Below are 20,997 nucleotides of genomic sequence, written 5' to 3'. Positions count from 1 at the left end.
CGTGTCTTCCGCAGTGTTCTTGTCGCCAGCCAGACGAAGATGTGCATCATCTTTTTCTCGAGTGCTCGAAATACGATACACAAAGAACGGTACTGCAAGCTAATTTGTTTATATTAGACAGAAGACCATTCACTCTAAAAAAGATACTTGGCCCATGGCCAACTGCGGGCCTTCAAAAAAGAGCGCTTCTTGCTCTGAAAAAGTTTTTAGAGGACACCAACATTTTGGGAAAATATTAAGTATTGGATGATCCGAATACGCTAAATGAGTTACATAAACGTTGTTCGTGGTTCATAGTTGGTTTATGTGGTGATCGCAACTTTTACGCAATATGTATAATTCTGTCCTGTACTTGGAGTGTATTACAAGTGCTGTGTGTTTTGGCTGTTCAAAACATCGGACTTTATATTATTAGATTTGGCAGTCGTAGCTGTAGAGATGAACTTGGGAGAGCAGGGTTTATTTGCAGGATTTACATTTAAAACAAGACATAAATCGACAGTCTAGCGTGACTCCCATATAGAGCCCGCAAGACTAACATACAGCAAGCAGCTTACGAGCACACAGCTCACGACTACATTTCTAGCATGACAACGAGCACTCAGCTTCCGACGACGAGCACCCACTAGCAGCCGACAAAGGCTGCTTATAAGCACTTGATCCCCCCTTGATTCCCAGTGGACGGAAACGTTCGTCCAGTCATCATTCGACGTCACCGTAGATAACCCGCCCTTTTGGAGGAGGGCTCACAAACACTTGTTGCACAGGTTTCAGTGCCGCACACACACACAGGTGTGAAGGTCCGGAGCCGACGTCAGAGGGGCTTCGTAGAACTCTGCTTCGTCGCGGGTGGCGCGGCCGAGTACCACATTCCTGAGCTGACCCCGCGCCACGTGGCTGCCGGTTATTCGCAGTTCTCTGAAGTGCGCCCCGTCCGGTTGGATAGGAACACGTGCAGCGGGCTGAAAGCTGGCACGTTGTCACCCCGTCCGGCCATTCCTAACAGCTCCTCCATGGCCCGGGAAATCTCGCCTGGCCAGTGCTGGCAACCGCTGGGCAGGAAGAGAATGGCTGGCGAGCAAGACGATGGCTTTGCTCTCTGCAACCCCTGTGTACTTGGAATGCCTTCAACCATCTCATAACAACTGGCACAGAAGAGTCGATCCCGCAACACAATACCGCTCAGCGTTCAAACGCCCGGAATCGGCTGTTAATCCACCAGGCCTCCTATCACAATTTCAATGCAAGTCACTCAACTGGGAAACCCCAAATTTTGCCCCAAAATTTCGTGCCGCCAAAGCGAGCGTTCACGTTCCTCTTGAGTTCGACCAAACCCGACCGTCGCGCTGCACAAGAGTAAAGGTTTAGGCAGAATTAAACCGAAGGCTCTCAAACACCAATACCCAAACATAACTTAAGCAGCCAAACATCGCGAACAGCCTGTTCTTATCCTATCACAGTGGCGTACTTATCTCTTGTACTGCTGCCACTGAACCGTCTGGCCAACTCCAGAGGTACGTAAATACGATCGCACTAGCTTTGTGGTGTCTATTCCAAACGGATACTTGCGACGCTTACTCACATTTGTTCCTTTAATCCACACAGGACACATTCCTTAAACAAACAACCAAACTTGCGTAACTTACGTAAGACAGAGGAACCTTTGAACAAACGTGTCTTTTACTAACTAGCTCTACGCACGCGTACTAGAGAAGTCAGAGTACGGCTGCCCTCGACACACACGAGCAACCCAGTCATAAACTTTCTGCTTCCTTCCGTCCGCACAGGACACGCGCTAATGGACCTAAGAGCTCTTCTCAGTGCAAATGATGCACTAACTGAAAACCTACGCGCTTAACCTTAGAAAAAAAATTGGAGGCTTATCAAGGTTAAGTCCAGTGGATGCGAAGCATCCACTGGGCTTAACCTTAGCGTATCCTTAGCGTTTGGAGGCATCTTGACCGCATACACGCCCGGCGTAAAGACGCTGGCGCGGTTGCGGGCACAGAGACTGACGCGACGGCGGGCGCGCGCCGCTTCATTCCTGGCGTGACGTCACATATCACGTGATGCAGCGATGGTGGCGCCGCCGCCGCGTCGCGCGCGACGACGCGAACCGAAGCGTGGAGGCCTCCGCCGGGCGACGTCCGACGTCGCGATATGAGGCCCCATCTACAGCCGGTGTGACGTCATCACGTGACGTCACATCATGTGATCTCACTTCAGGGTCAATGGTGGCCACCGCCGGGAGGCGACCGACGGCGCGATATGAGGCCCCATCTGCAGCCGGTGTGACGTCATCACGTGACGTCATGTCACGTGACCCCACTTCAGGGTCAATGGTGGCCACCGCCGGGCGTCGCGCGAAGGCCCGAAACCTACGTTAATATGCTTCGCATAATAAAAAACACATAAAACAAAAGAAGGTTAACTAATACACACGCGCGTTACCATAGGCCTCTCACCGATAACCTTGACCGTCAGGTTACTCACGCACACTAAAAAGAAAGCCTATATACTTATTAATGAACACCTCGCGATACTACATGTTTACAAAAAAACGCCTTTCAAATCTTGAGCTTCTCAAACAAAACATAAACAGAGCTCATACCTTACATATTGAAAGAAATTCTCAGTCTCAAATCGCGAAAATTTCCAAAATGTTCAAAAATAAAACAAAACAACATCTCACTTCTACGGAATCTCCCTTGGCCTCCCGTTCCAAACGTTTACGCCTGACTCATACTTTGAGCCGTACCCGAGGTGGTCGCGATCCGAAAGCTACTCTGGCTACCGAGGAACAACAAAAGGGCTGACTCGCTATCAGCTCCCCCAAGACGTTACAGTCCCCTGCCAATTTGCGTCCTGGCGGCCCCGCTTTCATCACGACCTCGATTGACCGCGTCGCTACTCCCCACCTGGTCTCGTCTTGCCACCTTGCGCTTCTTTGTACTACACGCTGAGCTTCGAAAAGAACGACGGAACGACGAGGAATTTAACTGCCCCGTGCCCTTTGTCCGCGTCCGCGCAGAACATGCTTCGCGGTCTCTTTTTGACCGGTGGCTCGAACGTTTATGATGCGTCAACATCGTCAGTGACGACCGCGCCTTTCTTTTCCTCGTGCCCTGCCCTTTTGGGTCTCTCGCCGTCTTTGGCGGCGCTACATTAGCCACCGCATTCCGATCTTTAGGGCGCTTCTTTCTGCGGCGCTTTGTCTTGGAATTCCCTTTTATGCCACTTTCTCGTGCCTCGTGCTGGCCGTTACACATCTCATCGGCCCAGATCGGTCTCTTACCCGCACAGTCTGATTGATTTTAATTTAAATCAACACTCTCTCTGCCTCGACTGGCGGACAGCTCAACCGACTCTTGAACAATGCAGCAGGCTTTACTCGAGTTATGCAACTCGCACTCTTGCGAACTGCCCTCTACTGCATTGCCCAGCTCACGCTGTGCATCAGCACACAGCCCGTCGGTATCGATCGCTGTCTCACGCGCACAGTCCGAATGATTAATAACTGAATCATCCCTATCTAGGCTATCTAGACTGGCGGAGAGCTGCACCAATCCCTGAACAATGCATTTGTATTCTCTTGAGCTACGCAGCTCGCAATCCTGAGAATTACCCTCAACTGCATCGTCCAGCTGGCACTTCACTTCGGCACGCAGATCAGACTCGACATGGGTGCTCGCGTCTGTCAAGTCCGCAGTATTCTGTACCTCGCTAACGACCTCGCTACCATGAGATGCGACGCACACGCGCGGTAACTGTGCCAATTTGTTCGCAGCTGGCCTAGCTGTGTCTACAGTCCTCTCTTGGCACAGCACCTCGTCGCTCTCACTCTGGCCTTTAACTGCCTCTGTTGCCACTAAGGCATCGTTAGCTGCTAGTACTTCGAGTTCACCTGTGAACGTGCTGCTACTCTCACAGGTACTACTACTTTTCTCGGCTTTCGACGAAAATCTGCAATCTACTTCCTCACACTTTCGCTGCGTCCAGCCTACAGATTTCTCAAGCCGCTGTTGACTTCCTGCGTTTAGCTGCTGCAAATGCTGTATCTGTTTCTTTACTGCTGCAATTTCTTTTTCAACCTCCTGCCGTTTTTGCTCACGCTCTTGGCGTTTTCGCTCGCGCTCTTGGCATTCTTGCTTAATTGATTCCTGTTCCTGTCTTTTTCTTAGAATTCGGTTACCTAAGTTTTCGATTAGTTTCAAATCATTGCTACTTGCGAGAATGGTTTTCAGAATTTCTGCTTCCGTCAAGTCCTTCTCTACGTCTACCTCGAGCTCTTCACACTTTCCACAACAGGTCAGCTCCCGTCAAACACATTAGGACCATGGTCGCTACTTTAAGCTTTGGCTCTGCTGTCACACAATGCTTGCTGCGATACCCACGCAAATCAAAATACAAGTAAAAGACCCCCGCGAATCAAATTCAAGAACACAGAGAAATTGAAGCCTGGTAAATCTTACAGCGAAAACCAAACGCTTACCCACTGAAGTAGCACCATACCACCAGTCCTTCTCCGCCGCATCCAGTCAGTTGCAAGAGGTGGTCAATCTCAAGTCGCCTCCAACTTGATCAGGATACCGGTCGGTCACCATGTGCCAACGTCCGTCAGCTGCCGTTGCTGTCTCCGAGTCGTAGGCCGATCTAGGAGCCGTAGGCCGATCTCACCGCTGCCATTCAGTTATTGGAGTTGGAGCGGTCGTAGTTGTAGGGAGGACCGTGGGCGACAGGACTAGGCGAGCAGGAATTTATTGGCAGTATTTACATTTTGAACATGATATACATCGACAGTCTAGCGTGACTCCCATATGGAGCCCGCAAGACTAACATACAGCAAACAGCTTACGAGCACACAGCTCACGAGTACATTTCTAGCATGACAACGAGCACTCAGCTCCCGACGACGAGTACCCACTAGCAGCCGACAAAGGCTGCTTATAAGCACTTGATCCCCCCTTGATTCCCAGTGGACGGAAACGTTCGTCCAGTCATCGTTCGACGTCACCGTTCGACGTCACCGTAGATGACCCGCCCTTTTGGAGGAGGGCTCACAAACACGTTTTGCACAGGTTTCAGTGCCGCACACACACACAGGTGTAAAGGTCTGGAGCCGACGTCAGAGGGGCTTCGTAGAACTCTGCTTCGTCCCGGGTGGCGCGGCCGAGTACCACATTCCTGAGCTGACCCCGCGCCACGTGGCTGCCGGTTATTCGCAGTTCTCTGAAGTGCGCCCCGTCCGGTTGGATAGGAACACGTGCAGCGGGCTGAAAGCTGGCACGTTGTCACCCCGTCCGGCCATTCCTAACAATATATGCGTACGTGAACTGAACTAATGCACAGAACTTTGCGACTCATGTGCTGTTGGACTGTATATCTTTTATTGATCCGTTGTTCTACTGAGTGTTATATTTAGTGCCGCTATTCTCCCATATTGCGCAAATTTCTTTCGTCTGCCAAGTGACGAGGAGTAGCCGGTGCCACCACATATAGGCGCCAACCTCTCCAAACATTCACTTCAATAAAAAAAGAAGTTCTGTACCACTGAACTGAGCTCATCGCTATAGCGATAAAGTTCAATTCTGCATTATTAGTGACACGTTAGTAGCAGAAATAATGCTCAATTAATGATATTTCGATAGATACCAAAGACGACGAGCCCGAAAGATGACTATCACTGTAATACAGAACAAAGTGATCCGTGATCACTAGTGACTTTACCATAGCACCTCCTAGTTATCATAATTGAATCGCTGTTTAAACAACATTTTATTTGACATTCATGATGCTATGCTGCATAGAAGTATAAGAACATCGGACTGAGCGCATCACTAGTGATCCTTAATGACTCGGCGTTATCATTTAATAATGATACCAAAAATGTTCATTTTTTGATAGTTTTACCGATACCAGTGACAACATCCACGAATGAAAGCTACCTGTGTGATTCTGAAAATAGTGATTTATGATCATTAGTGATTACATCCCAGCGTTTATGAATGATCATAATTGAATGGTCTTTTAAATGACTTTTCATTGGATATCCACGACACTATACTGCGTGAAAGTAGGAGAGCACCAAACCAAGCGCAACATTAGTGATTACTTATGTCCAGGCGTTATCATTTGGCAATGATAGGAAAAAGCTCATTTTATGACAGCTTGATTGATGCCAATGATGACATGCAGTAATGAAAGCTGTAAGCCTCAGAGAAAATAGGTGATTCATAAGCACTAGTAGCTTAAGCACACCTGTTCCTTAATACCTGGTTGAATCTCTCGTTTTATGACATTTCATTTTATATCTATATTTAAGTGTTCAAAACAGCGATAACACTTAACTGAGCATAGTAAGTAAGTTAATTGGATTGACTAGTGGCTAGGCCCTACCATTTAGGTGTACCACGCAGTTAATTGCTCATTTTATGCAAATTCAAGCGGTCTCAATGACGATGTATTCGATTGAAAGCTACTGAAAGCGGCAGTAGCAAAAGTGATTCATGTTGTCACGTGGTGGTGACGTTGAATAACACAGTAGCAATACTGTGAACGACAAAACTAACTTTTATTGGGCGAACCTGTGCCCACAAAACAGGCTACACTTCTAGCACAACGATAGCGGCGAACACGGTCGGCGATCGTCGAAAATCTGGTCAGCGGGTCGAGCGCGTCGGCTTTTATAGATCCGTCGTCGAATGTTCCAGATTAACCGATGGTACCCGCGTGTCTTCCACAAAGTTCTACACTATTCGCGTCGCGCGTACATGCAATCAGATTCCACAAGTTGCGGTGAAAGACAGTGGACGGAACCATCGATAACATTCCAGAAACTTCATTTACATGCCGGCGCGTCCTGCGCTGCGCGATAACATTTGCTAGGGGGCCAAACGTGGTCGACCGATAAAGATAAGGACACGTGTCATTACCCCTCTCTTAAAAAGCATCGACCCGATGCTGCAAACAAACGAGAGTAATAAAAAAAGAAGCACTCGTAGCAAAGAAAACAACAATATAAGGAAGTTCGTCAGCGTGCATTAAAGGGTCTAAGGCGCACCACGTGGACCACTTCAGATCGTGCGCGGCGCCGCTGTGAATGCGAAATGCCGTCTGGCACGACCTCATAGTCCAGTGCGTCAATACGTCGGATGACCTTGTAGGGTCCGAAATAGCGTCGCAGTAGTTTTTCACTGAGTCCTCGTCGGCGTATCGGGGTCCATACCCAAACACGGTCGCCGGGCTGGTACTCGATGAAGCGTCGTCGGAGGTTGCAGTGTCGGCTGTCGGTCCTCTGCTGGTTCTTGATCCGCAGGCGGGCGAGCTGTCGGGCTTCTTCGGCGCGCTGGAGATAAGTAGCGACATCATGGTTCTCCTCGTCAGTGACGTGCGCAGCATGGCGTCGAGCGTCGTCGTCGGGTTCCTGCCGTAGACCAGCTTGAATGGCGTGATCTGTGTTGTTTCTTGCACCGCCGTGTTGTAAGCGAATGTTACGTACGGCAGGACGGCATCCTAGGTCTTGTGTTCGACGTCGACATACATCGCTAGCATGTCGGCGAGGGTCTTATTCAGCCGCTCCGTAAGACCATTCGTCTGCGGGTTGTAGGCCGTTGTCCCCCTGTGCCTTGTCTGACTGCATTTCAGAATGGCTTGGGTGAGCTCTGTCGGTGATGAGGACTTCTGGGGCGCCATGTCGCAGCAGGCTGTTTTCGACAAAGAATTTCGCCACTTCGGCTGCGCTACCTTTCGGCAGTGCTTTAGTTTCAGCGAAGCGGGTGAGGTAGTCCGTCACCACGACTATCCACTTATTTCCGGTTGTTGACGTCGGAAAGGGTCCCAGCAAGTCCAGCCCGATCTGCTGGAATGGTCGGCAAGGAGGCTCGATTGGCTGTAGTAATCCGACTGGCCTTGTCGGCGGTGTCTTGCGTCGCTGACAGTCTCGGCATGTTCTGACATAACGGGCTACGTCGGCGGTCAGGCGCGGCCAATAATACTTTTCTTGTATCCTCGATAGTGTCCGGGAAAATCCGAGGTGTCCAGCGGTCGGATCGTCATGTAGGGCGTGCAATACTTCTGGACAAAGTCCTGCCGGGACAACAAGAAGGTAGTTGGCGCGGACTGGAGAGAAGTTCTTCTTCACGAGTACATTGTTTTGAAGCGTGAAGGAAGATTATCCGCGCTTAAATTCCCTGGGGACAACGTCGGTGTGTCCTTCCAAATATTCGACGAGGCCTTTTAGCTCCGGGTCTGCCCGTTGCTGTTCAGCGAACTCTTCCGCGCTTATCATTCCAAGGAAGGCGTCGTCATTCTCGTCATCTTGCGGCGGCGGGTCAATGGGGGCGCGTGATAGGCAATCGGCTTCGGAGTGTTTTCGTCCGGACTTGTAGATTACAGTGATGTCGTAGTCTTGTAGTCTGAGGCTCCATCGCGCCAGTTGTCCTGAAGGATCCTTTATATTCGCTAACCAACACAACGAGTGATGGTCACTGACGACTTTGAATGACCTGCCATAAAGGTAAGGGCGAAATTTAGCTGTAGCCCAAACGATGGCGAGGCATTCCTTTTCCGTCGTATAATAGTTGCCTTCCGCTTTTGACAGCGACCGGCTAGCGTAAGCTATCACCTGTTCGACTCCGTTTCTCCTCTGGACTAGAACGGCACCGAGGCCTCGGCTACTGGCGTCAGTATGGATTTCTGTATCGGCGTACTCGTCGAAGTGCGCAAGTACCGGCGGCGACTGCATGCGTCGTTTGAGTCCTTCATATGCGTCGGCCTGCGGCGTTTCCCACTTGAACTCGACGTCACATTTAGTTGGCTGTGTCAGCGGCTCAGCGATGCGTGAAAAGTCCTTGACAAATCGCCTGTAGTAGGCACACATGCCAAGAAATCTACGCACTGCCTTCTTGTCGGTGGGCTGCGGGAACTTTGCGATGGCAGCTGTTTTCTGCGGGTCGGGGCGTACTCCGGATTTGCTAATCACGTGGCCTAGGAACAGAAGCTCATCGTAAGCGAAGCGGCACTTTTCCGGCTTGAGAGTGAGCCCTGATGATTTGATGGCCTCTAATACTGCCGCAAGCCGCCTAAGGTGGTCGTCGAAATTTTCGGCGAAGACAACGACGTCATCCAAATAAACAAGACACGTCTGCCACTTCAATCCTGCTAACACCGTGTCCATGACGCGCTGAAACGTTGCAGGCGCCGAGCACAGTCCGAACGGCATGACCTTGAACTCGTAGAGGCCGTCTGGCGTCATGAAGGCGATCTTTTCGCGATCTCTCTTGTCGACTTCTATTTGCCAGTAGCCAGACTTGAGGTCCATCGACGAGAAGTATTTAGCGTTGCAGAGCCGATCCAATGCGTCGTCTATCCGCGGAAGGGGTCCTTCTTCTTGATCTTGTTCAGTCGACGATAATCGACGCAGAAACGTAGGGTTCCGTCCTTTTTCTTCACCAGGGCAACAGGAGATGCCCACGGGATTTTCGACGGCTGGATGATGTCGTCGCGCAGCATTTCGTCGACTTGTTGCCTAATAGCTTCACGTTCTCGCGTCGAAACTCGGTAAGGGCTCTGGCGGAGTGGTCGAGCGCACTCGTCGGTTATGATGCGATGCTTTGCAACTGGTGTTTGTGGAATCCTCGATGATGTCGAAAAGCAGTCTTTGTATCGACGGAGAAGACTTCTGAGCTGTTGCTGCTTGCTCATGGGGAGACTTGGATTTACGTCGAAGTCTGGTTCTGGGACTATGGTCGGCGGGGTAGATGCGGCAGAATCTGAGAGGACAAAGGCATTGCTCGTTTCCAGAATTTCCTCGATGTACGCGATTGTCGTGCCCTTGCTGATGCGCTTGAACTCTTGAACTCTTGGCTGAAGTTGGTTAGCATCACTTCCGCTTTCCCTCCGTGGAGTCGAGCGATCCATCTTGCGACGCAAATTTCACGGTCGAGTAGTAGATGCTGGTCGCCCTCGATAACGCCCTCTACGTCAGCGAGTGTTCCGGTGCCGACGGAAATAACAATGCTGGAGTGCGGCGGCATGCTCACTTGATCGTCGAGCACACTCAAGGCGCGGTGACCACGAAAGCTTTCTGATGGTATCGCTTGATCTTGCGAAAGCGTTATCGATTTCGACTTCAGGTCGATTATTGCGCCGTGTTGGTTCAGGAAGTCCATGCCAAGAATGACGTCTCGTGAACACTGGTGGAGGATAACGAAGGTGGCAGGGTAAGTCCGGTTATGAACGGTTATTCTTGCCGTGCAGATTCCAGTCGGCGTAATGAGGTGTCCTCCAGCGGTCCGAATTCGGGGGCCCTCCCATGCAGTCTTAACCTTCTTCAACTTGGCGGCGATGTGTCCACTCATTACGGAGTAATCGGCCCCTGTGTCGACTAAGGCAGTGACTGCGTGGCCTTCGAGAAGCACGTTGAGGTCGGTGGTTCTTTGTCTGGCGCTGCAGTTGGGTCTTGGCGTCGGATCACGGCTGCGTCGTGTTGAACTGAAGCTGGTACGTCGCGTCGTCAAGTCGTCTTTCGTCGGTGTAGTCTTGGCTTCCTGACTTCGTAGGGACGGCGGCGTGTCGTCATTAGGTCGTCGAGATGGTTTCTTTGTCGGCTTCGTCGGCGGCGGAGGATCTTCGTCAGTTCGACGAACAGCAACCGCACCTCCACCGGTTGCTGCTTTTAGTTTTCCGGATATGGGCTCACTGACCGGCCCCGGGCTGGGCCAGTGTATAGTCGGCGCTGCGGCGACAGGTAGCGGCCTGGTGATGGCGAACGCGACGGTCGTCGAGAGCTCCATTGAGTAGCGGCGAGGTAGTCGGCGATGTCACGTGGGCGCTTTCCAATCTGTGGACGCGGCGCGTTGACGGCGAACCCTCTCAGTCCCAAGTCGCGGTATGGGCATCGGCGATACACATGGCCGGCTTCTCCGCAGTGATAGCAGAGCGGGCGGTGGTCGAGGGCTCGCCAAATGTTTGTCTTCCTCGGGTAGCTGCGCTGGGCGACGGGTGGGCGTGCTGGCGGCGGCGGCGGCGGACGACGGAATTGCGTCGTTGCAGGGCCCTGGCGTGGTCGCGGAGGGTGGCCTTGACGGCGTGCGACGGCGGCGTGGGTCATCGCTCCTGGCTGGGGCTGCGCTAATTGAGGTTGCACCTCAGGAACTCTAAGCGATCGCTGAACCTCATCTTTCACGATGTCGGCGATCGAGGCCACTTGAGGCTGCGACGAAGGCAGGATTTTGCGCAGTTCTTCGCGCACAATGGCCCTGATGGTCTCTTGCAGGTCATCGGAACCCAATCCTTGGATGGCGTACTGCGGCGTGAGCCCCTCGCGGTTATATTGCCGGGTGCGCATCTCCAGAGTTTTCTCGATCGTCGATGCCTCTGCAGAAAACTCAGCTACGGTCTTTGGCGGGTTACGAATAAGTCCGGCGAAAAGTTCTTTCTTGACGCCCCGCATCAGGAAGCGGACTTTTTTCTCCTCCGACATTTCCGGGTCGGCGTGCCGGAAAAGACGGGCCATCTCCTCCGTGATGATCGCGATCGTCTCGTTTGGCAGATGCATTATGGTTTCTAGTAGTGCTTGGGCTCGCTCTTTTCGCACGACGCTTGTAAACGTTTGCAAGAAGCCGCTTCAGAAGAGGTCTCACGTCGTTAAGGTGGCTTCTCGATTCTCGAACCAGGTCCTGGCGGCGTCTTCCAATGCGAAATAGACATGCCGCAGCTTGTCGTAGCTGTCCTAACTGTTAAACGTAGCGACCCTCTCATACGTCTCCAGCCAGCTTTCCGGGTCCTCAAATGTGGAACCGCGGAACGTCGGTGGCTCCCTTGGCTGCTGCAGAACTATTGGGGCTGCTCCGGCTGCCATTGGGGCTGTCTTCTTGGTCGTCTCTGGACGAACTTCTCTGACGATCTTCTTGGTCGTCTTTGGTAGAATTCCGTGTTCCGGGGGCAGCTGCTGTAGCCGGCGGCTTGCTCGATGTTCCGGGACGGCGCTGATGTTGTCTTTGCGGTCCGGGATTGGATTACGGCTTGTTGGCGGCGTCCGGTACATGAACGTAAAGCACCTCCACCAGATGTCACGTGGTGGTGACATTGAATAACACAGTAGCAATACTGTGAATGACAAAACTAACTTTTATTGGGCGAACCTGTGCCCACAAAACAGGCTACACTTATAGCACAACGATAGCGGCAAACACGGTCGGCGATCGTCGAAAATCTGATCAGCGGGTCAAGCGCGTCGGCTTTTACAGATCAGTCGTGGAATGTTCCACATTAACCGATGGGACCCGCGTGCCTTCCACAAAGTTCTGGACTATTCGCGTCGGGCATACATGCAATCAGATTGCACAAGTTGCGGTGAAAGACAGTGGACGGAACCATCGATAACATTCCAGAAACTTCATTTACATGCAGGCGCGTCCTGCGCTGCGCGATAACATTTGTTAGGCGGCCAAACGTGGTCGCCCGATAAAGATAAGGACACGTGTCAATATTCACTAGTGATCAAGGCCTACCCGCGCCTAGTGATCACCATTGAATGATTTATTGGTGTTTCAGTTGATACACAGGATGGCATGGTACCTGCGTCACTAACTCTTTTAGCCATTCAACGCTAACATTTCCTCACACTTGCGCGTGAGAATTTCTGTATTCTGAGTTTTTTTGAAAACACACAAAAGAAAAGTGTTCAACGGTTGTCATTAGTCACGTGGGAGGAACGCTATTGGTCCCTCACTGTGCCCTTTTATTTGGAATTGAAACATAAACCACTAACATTTTAATAAAAATTCAGTTGCTTTGAAATTCAACAGTTCTTGAAGTACGTTCTGCTTGGATTAACCTTACAGGCGTTTGAATTAACTCGGCTGGCGTTTGGATTTAAATCAGTGGTGCCTTGGACTAAAATTAACGGCAGTTGGATTAGCTTTAATGGCGCTTGAATTAAATTGAGCGCGAAAAACCTCGTCTATAGTGTGATCGACATGCACAAAATACGACCAACTGGATGCGCTTATTCTTGACCCTTGTCTGCTGCAGGCCTGCAGCACATACCAATTCAACCGGGTGAACCGTACGGTCTTGACCTCAAGTACACCCTGCTTCCTGGACATCTGAAAAGACTCGGCTACGAGACTCACCTCATTGGAAAGGTCAGCAAGCGAACAGCTCTCAGATGAACACATAGCTAAGCAACTAATTACGCGTATAACATGTACCATATACACTCTCGAAATCTCCGCTAGAAAACATCATGAATATAGGACGCAGAAAAAGGACGCAGTGCACATTGAGGACACGATGGAAGACGAGCGCTGCAGGTGGCAACGAGATGTGTTCATGAACACACACACACACACACACACACACACACACACACACACACACAAAGAAAGAAATAAAAAATAATATATCACCAGCCCTTCCAGTCCGTGAAGATGGTCGAACAGCGGCGCGCTGTGTTAGTTACACCGAGTGCTGCGCCATGCAAGTCAAACTTCACAAGAAAGCTATATCGTAAATCTTTTGTTTCACCATTCTTTCACCTCATTTTCGCTTTTGCGTGCTTCGCGCAGTGAGCATGACCTAGGAGTGCTTTTTTTTTTGTGTGTGTGCGATTCTCCCAGTGGTCTTTTTTTTTGCGCGTGAGGTTTCTGTCTGTGTTTTGCCGTGCTTTCCTTTTTTTCGGATGCAAGTTGCTCCGCCCCTTCTGAACTACTTTCAGAACTACTTCCCGTAGTTGTAGCTGGGATGGAATGTGCGCAACCACTTATCCAAAGCTGGGCTAACGGCCCAGCTTTGGGCTAACGGCCCACCACTGGAGATGCGGGCGCTGCAATCGTTTTGACGAATAATTGGATTGGTCTGACAATTGACGTGGCTGCCGGCGCTTCTTGCTAGCGCAATAATTGCCGGCAGACACGCGCTCCTAGTATCGCGTTTCAATCACCGGGCACTGTTCGTTGGCCGCAAACTGCCAGCTTAACGTTTGTTTCTTTCGCGGCAGGGTAAAATCAATCGTCGATAAATTCAATGCCGATCTGGCTCGATCGCCGAAAATGCACCGTGTGACAACCGTATACGATTCGCCTATAAGATAGCATTCTCACAGGGGAAGTGGGGTCACGCCGACCCCTTTAAAAAATGAAACGCCAACGGTAACGGCACGCTAAGAAGGAACAAAAGACAGGACAAGGCGCTTCCTGTCTTTGTCGTTGTCCTGTCTTTCGTTCCTTCTTAGTGTGCCGTTACCGTCGGCGCTTCATTTCTTTAAAGCTATGCACCAACTAGCCCCACATCGTGTTTTACTCCAACTTTTCCCTATTGATCTCTTCTTTTCCTCTCCCGCAAGGTCACGTGGCCCCTTTTTAGCGAAGTCCGGCAACGACGGAACAGGGTCCGCATAAATAGCTTTGCTGTAAAAATTCACTGATAATTCTGATACTCCCTAATATTAAATTTGAGTGCAGCTCCATACTTGTTTTCATTTCGCGATATATGAGCTGGCGCGGACAATCTGTTATGTAGGGCACGTTCCAAACGGAGCTAAGTAGTGTGACGCATCTGCCTCGCTAATCGGGAGATCGCGAAAGGCAATGCGTGGGTGCGATTCATAGCAGCCGTCGCAGACAGACTTCCGCTCATGCAGCGCTTCATTTCCATACAGATGACGCGTGCTACTCTGGCGCGATATCGTAGCCATCGTGGCCGCACAGCCCGTCTTGCGCGGAACAACGCTTTTCTTCTCACGCTTTCGTTCCACCAACGACGAGAGTGGTCCTTCGTCGCGGGGAAGTCGTACAAACCACCAGTGTGAGTGGCGACAACACCCAAGGGAATGTCAGATCGAGCCTTACTCGTAGCCGCTCGCCATCGCCCCTTGCAGGAGCAGTGACCCCCGTCACACACACGCTGGTACCGCGGAATGACCTAAGCAGCATAAGCCGCGGATGAGCGTAGCCCACGCTACCTCACGGCACCCTACCACCACCATCCCCTCGGAAGCGCAGTTGAGATCGCCCACGCGGCTTCAGATCCATGGCTGCGGATACCGTGGCCGCCGGCTACTCAGCGCATGCGCGGGCCGTCTGTCCTCCGCTGCTCATCCGCTTTCCTCCTCATGGTACCGCTGCATTCTCCTTTTGCGCTTTCCTCCTCCTCTCTTCGCTATGGCCTTTCTTTCAGATACCACTGCACTCCGCGTTCGCTTTTATTCTTCGCGGCGCTCGTTCGCTTGGTTACGCCGACGCTGCAGACGCTCGCCGCAGGAACAGGCTATTAAGAGCGGCACTCCAGAACAAGGCTATAGGAGAATGACTGGCGGAATGTGCTCTATTTCGAATAAAATAAGTGCGGTTGAATGTAGAGCTTAATTTCTTAAAACCTTAACCATGAGTGTGATAATATAGCAAGAGAGCAGGGCACAAGAAAGAGCACACAAGGGGCACAGCTGTATGCCCTGCGTTCCCTGCACTCCCTGTTTTATACCTGCGTCACGGGCTAGTAAGTTTAACACTGCACCTTGCTGCAGCTGATTGTTAAAAAAGAATCGTAGTTCCATCCAAAAGGCGAAGCACCGATTGCGATAGCAAATTAGTAGATAGCTTTACAAAGTAAGGATCATAGTTTTATTGGCTGTATAAACTTGTAAAAATTCGCTTACTAAATTAATTAACAAGGAAAGAATATGTAAGCGTGACTCAACGAGGACGTAGAAAAAAGAACGGACACACAGAGGCAGCTCTGTCTCTGTGTGTCTGCTTCCTTCTACGTCCTTGTTCAGTCGCGCTTACACATTTTATCATGGATTCAAACCGACTAGCCCGTCAACGTGTTTTAACTAAATTAACTAGCATGCTGTCACGCGCGGAAAGGCAAACATGAACACATCTCGCTCGATGACAGCGGAAACTCTGTGAAAACGCTGGAGTTAATAATCGCGGCAGCTGCCGCGAGCCAATTTACCTCCGTGCATCTGTAGCTTCAACGCGAACGAAACGTCGAAAGCACACCGCGTACAAAGCTACCGGCACTATGCGCACTCTGCAAACATCCCAGATCACTTTGAAGATGAGGCCTGCGCGGGCGCGCACTTTGGCCACGTCGCAGATCGCGTTCAAGACACACGAGCGCCGGTAACGCGTCCCTACGGCGTCCGTCAAGGGTGTCTACTACGGCCTCCGCGATTCGCGTGGCGAACGCCGTAGTAGTCGCCGCTGTTGTCTCCACTCTGTATGGAGCGGCGGGCGAGGAGGACACCGAGACACCCTTGCAGCCGCCGGAGAAGAACGCCCCTCCTCCCTCACCTGACCCCCGTTGCCTCGCGCGCAACAGGAGTGGTCACGCATACGGGCCGCGTTCCTCGCTCGCGCGCGCGAGAATTGAACCGCGTTTGCCGGCTCACCCTCACACGCTTCGACTCATACGGAACATCGCGGCGACGGCGATGGCGACGGCAGAAATGCGCCTGGAATGTCCATGTAATTGTAGAAAACGCTCTCGCTTGGTTCAACATATTCGTCTTGCGGCTAACTTCATGACAGGTGACGTCATAGAACGGCGAGTTTTTGATGGACATTGAAACAACAATGCCTAACAGATGAGCTTTCCTTCGTTTTGGTGCAGCCAGAGAGAGAACTAAAAAGAAAAGCACGGGTTAACCAGATACAGGGTATCAAACCAGATCCGGTTTGCTACCCTGCATTGGAGAAGGGGAAACGGGGGAGATTAAAAGCATAATAAATTTTTTCGTGCTGTCCATGCGCCGCCGACCAAAGCAACCCCCGGCGCCAGAAATCATTCTGGATTTTGTCTAGAACGTCTTTTTCACGCTCGAAAAGCCAATTCACCGCGAAAATTGCCAACTCGGGCTGGATTTCGCGGCAACGCCCATGCACCGGGAGTCACATAACGCAAGCAGCCTCACCCGAGCACAAAGTTTCAAGAACGTGTTGATGGCTAACGGGCTGGCCGCGGCATCTCGCGGAGGCCGCGGAATCTCCATTCTATCATGGAATCTACGGAGCGCGTGGATGTCGATTCCGACACTTTATGGGCATAAAGTTCTCATAAACTTTTGATGTCGAAGGTGCATTGACATTTCCAAACGTGTGCTTTAGATTTTCAATTGCGGAACTTTCTAAGTTTAATGTTCCCATAAATATTTGACGCCAAAGGTGCATTAAATTTTCCAATGTCATACATCGGGCCATACAACGAGACAAGCCAAATCAACACACTATCAGACAAGTTGACAAAGCCCGCAGCGAGGCCCGATGAGACGAAGCGTTGTGGTGGTTCATTCGTGCCGTCATGTCACATAAAAAATATCAACGTTTCTTTTTTTCACCTGCGCCAAAGCATCCAGTGAAGACACTAAAACCAGCCAAGGTAACTAGATCCTTATTTATTTTTTCTACTTTGACTTTTAATCGCGAGGACACACTGAGCCTCTTCAATTTTTTTGTTCTCGCTCCCCTACCCGCGGGCTGCCAGAGCCAGCCAGAGCGCATGCGCTTTTCTCGTGTTGCCCTGACCACCGCGCGGTGCACTTCGGTGCGCGTTCGGTTTTCTCTGGCCGAATGCATTTTCGCCTGGCAGTTTTGGACGCTTTCTAGCTAGCAGACGAGAAAAAGAAACAATGGTCGCTCGCCGCCATCACTGTGGGGGCTCGACGGATTGCACCGTGTTCGCTTGAGCGCAACCTCTCCAGAAAGTCTTGTCTCGCCGGTGTAGGATACCCAGCAGTATGCGCATGGTGCTTGGTGGACCAAGCGTCTCGTGTTTTCTTCGATATTCCTTGAATAGCACATTAGTTGCCCAAAGAAGGCATTCGATTGTGACCAACATACTTTCCTTTGCGTTTTTTTTTTTTTCATTACGGTGCCCCCGCCCCACAAAAGGGGAAAAAAACGTTGCGGCGCAGCGAATTTTCGCATGGTGAAAGTTCTATTTTACTTCTTTTGCGGAAAGTAATGGACCATGGGACGCTTCAGCTGCGGATACTCTTATTATATTGTTGCAATAGCAATTATATGGACACTCTAGGCGCATTCCTGCCGTCGTCCTCATGTTCCGCATAAAGTCCAAGGGCGATAACATCGAGACCGCGCGCCGCATGCTGTATGTGCGAGTGAAAGCGTGTGGGGTGTGGGGGGGAATGGTTGAGCCGGACGGTGGTGGCTCAGTCTTGTGTGCGCAAGGAAGAAAAGTGAGGAGCAAGCGCGCCGCCTTCCGTCGCGCATGATACATCGGGGGGAGTGGATGGAATGGGGGCGGGATCTAGGATTCTGTGAATCTGTGATTGCGCAGCAGGTTTATTTGCCTTGTTTGGCCCATTATATAACCTGACTTTTTCTTAGATATGTAGATCTATTGGAAACTTTATGTTTCAATATCTTGTTGCGAGGTTTTGTGTATACGTGCAGTGAACTTTGTTTCCAGTGGCCCTTTTTTGCCCTTTATCAAGCTGTATCTTCGCATTTGTATATTCTATTGTATCTTCGCATTTCTAGTGTACGAGGGCGAGCCAAATGAAAGTGAGCCTACCCACCTTGCGCAATTGTGGTTCTGTTCATTATCTGCAAGGCCTGCGCGTAGCACACAGGCATCTCTCATTTACAAAAGTGACACGCAGATGTGAGGATGAATGTTCTTTAATGCTCTCATACACTGGGTTGAACATAGTTGCGTGACGTAATGGACGCTCTAGAAGTGGAGCAGCGTGACGCCGTGAGGTTTTTGACAGCTGAAGGTGCTTCCCAAAAAGAGATTAGTCACCGTATGGCTGCCGTGTACATTGAACGTTTCATTCCATTGACCACTGTGAAGCGTTAGAACAAACGGTTCAAAGAAGGACGTGAAAGTTGCAAAGACGATCCCAGACGGGGCCAAAGTCATCGTGCAATCACGCCTAACAAAATTGCAAAGGTTGATGAGCTGATGACACAAGAACGGAGGATAAGCATCTATGAACTGGCAGAGCGTGTGAACGTCAGTCACGGTTGGGTTCACCGTCACCGTTCACGCCGTAATTCATGAACATCTCGGTTATCGGCCCTTGTGTGCGCAATGGATGCCCAAGATATTGAACCGCCGCCAGAATACATAGATGTTCGGCGCTGCCTTCACTTATCTGATCCGGTATCACAATAAGGGTGACGACTTCTTGTTTGCAATTGTGATCAGAGACGAACCATAAGGCCACTACTGCGAGCCTAAAACACGGCAACAAAGCTTATAATGAAAACATTCGAATTCACCACCCCCAAAGAAAGCAAAGGCCGTCATTTCCGCCGGAAAGGTGTTGTTGACTGTAATTTTTCGATCGTCAGGGGCCATTACTGATAGAATCTGCTAAATCTTGAGAGAATCTGAATTGTTTCCGATATTGCGAAATGCCGGCTCGGCTGCGTGTCGCAATCAAGAATAAACTACGTGAAAAATTGACGAATTGGGTCATCTTGTTCCACGACAATGCCCGTCCCTAATAATAATAATAATATTTGGGGTTTTACGTGCCAAAACCACTTTCTGATTATGAGGCACGCCGTAGTGGAGGACTCCGGAAATTTTGACCACCTGGGGTTCTTTAACGTGCACCTAAATCTAAGCACACGGGCGTTTTCGCATTGCCCGTCCCTACGTCGCTGATGTGGTTAATACAAAATTAGCAAAGTTCAAGCGGGAAACGCTGCCGCATCCGCCATACAGCTCAGACCTGTCGTCTTGCGACTTCCACAATTTGGGACAACCAAAAAGACAGCTTAAGGGAATCAGATTCGTCTTGGACGATGACGTAAAAGTCAGTTGCAGACATTTTGAAGTAGCAACCCAAGGATCTCTATGAGACGGGAATTACGCGGCTCGTTAGTCAATGGGACAAATGTCTGAATGCAAAGGAAGGCTACCTTCAAACAAAGTACCCCATTTTTCATATATTCGCATTGGCTCACTTTCGTTTGACTCGCCCTCGTATATCCTGCAAAACTCCTGCTTTTTATACGTGCTCTATATTGCGACTGTAATTTCGGTGCAATTACTCACGATACACGACCGGTGACAGCTGCTCCTGCGTAATACATTGGAACAAATGACAGCGTCATTGAGATTTTTCACTGGTCATTGCATATGTACAAAAATGTAAACAAGGATCTTGAATGACAAAGTTTCATTAACATATTTGTCCTCAACTTGTTCATTTCATGGCCATTGCATTTTTCATATCAGCGGCATGCAATGCTTTGCTGGTCTAAAGTTCGTGTGATATTTTCTTTATTTATTAAATAGACAAAAAACATGGAAGCATTGACATCAGTTATGTTGAGCACAATTTCTGGCACATACGAGTATAATATTTTATGAAAAAATACATATTTTACTTGTAGTGACAGCGCGTAGCGTTCAAGAATTCGTTTGCAGCATCTTTGGCGATCACAATGCAGTTATTATTCATGTATTTGTTCCCTAGGCAAATTGTTTAAGAGGAAGCTTTAGCTCGGGCCGAACTCCGAAGCGGCCTATTCAGATACATGTAAAACGCAGAAACGCTTTTGTGAGATAACCGCTGGATCGATGTTAATGAAACGTGTCGTATTTGAGAGAGTAAGTTAAATTCTAGTGTCTGTTGGAAGCGGAATTTCGATTTAGGGCCTGAACTTTGTTTAAGATATTTTGAAAAATTCGAAACTTCGAAAAACATAGAAGCACGAAGTTTACAAATTAATAGATCTGCATCAAGAACAGATATCGCGGTTCTGTAAACAGCATCCATTATACCATTCAAAGCGGACTAATTCGATACGTCTATGTCTATCTTACGTGAACTGGTTATGTTATGTACAAGGGTTCTGCAAAAGCCGTATTTCCATAAAACTTAATTTTTTAGACTCATGTGTAACATATCAATTTTGTCCGCTGTAGATGTACTGTTATGTGCAATTCACAGAATTGTTATATCAATTTTCATTGCTGATTTACAGAGTTGTAAACTTCATTGTTTCG

At 49.9% G+C, this 20,997-nt stretch overlaps 1 protein-coding gene across 3 annotated transcripts in view; it reads left to right on the top strand.

The window, feature by feature from the left end:
• Positions 1-20,997, top strand: part of LOC142571363 (arylsulfatase B-like) — a 132,269-nt gene that overhangs the window by 61,594 nt on the left and 49,678 nt on the right. For all 3 annotated transcript variants that reach the window (XM_075679647.1, XM_075679649.1, XM_075679648.1), the window contains exon 5: positions 13,036-13,148. In XM_075679647.1, coding sequence (XP_075535762.1) covers positions 13,036-13,148 — 113 coding nt within the window. The remainder of the gene's footprint in view (positions 1-13,035; positions 13,149-20,997) is intronic.

This window comes from Dermacentor variabilis, chromosome 2 (genome assembly GCF_050947875.1).
Source record: "Dermacentor variabilis isolate Ectoservices chromosome 2, ASM5094787v1, whole genome shotgun sequence".
NCBI lineage: Eukaryota > Metazoa > Arthropoda > Arachnida > Ixodida > Ixodidae > Dermacentor > Dermacentor variabilis.
The sequence above is the reverse complement of the archived record's forward strand: the minus strand, read 5'-3'. Positions and strand labels throughout refer to the sequence as shown.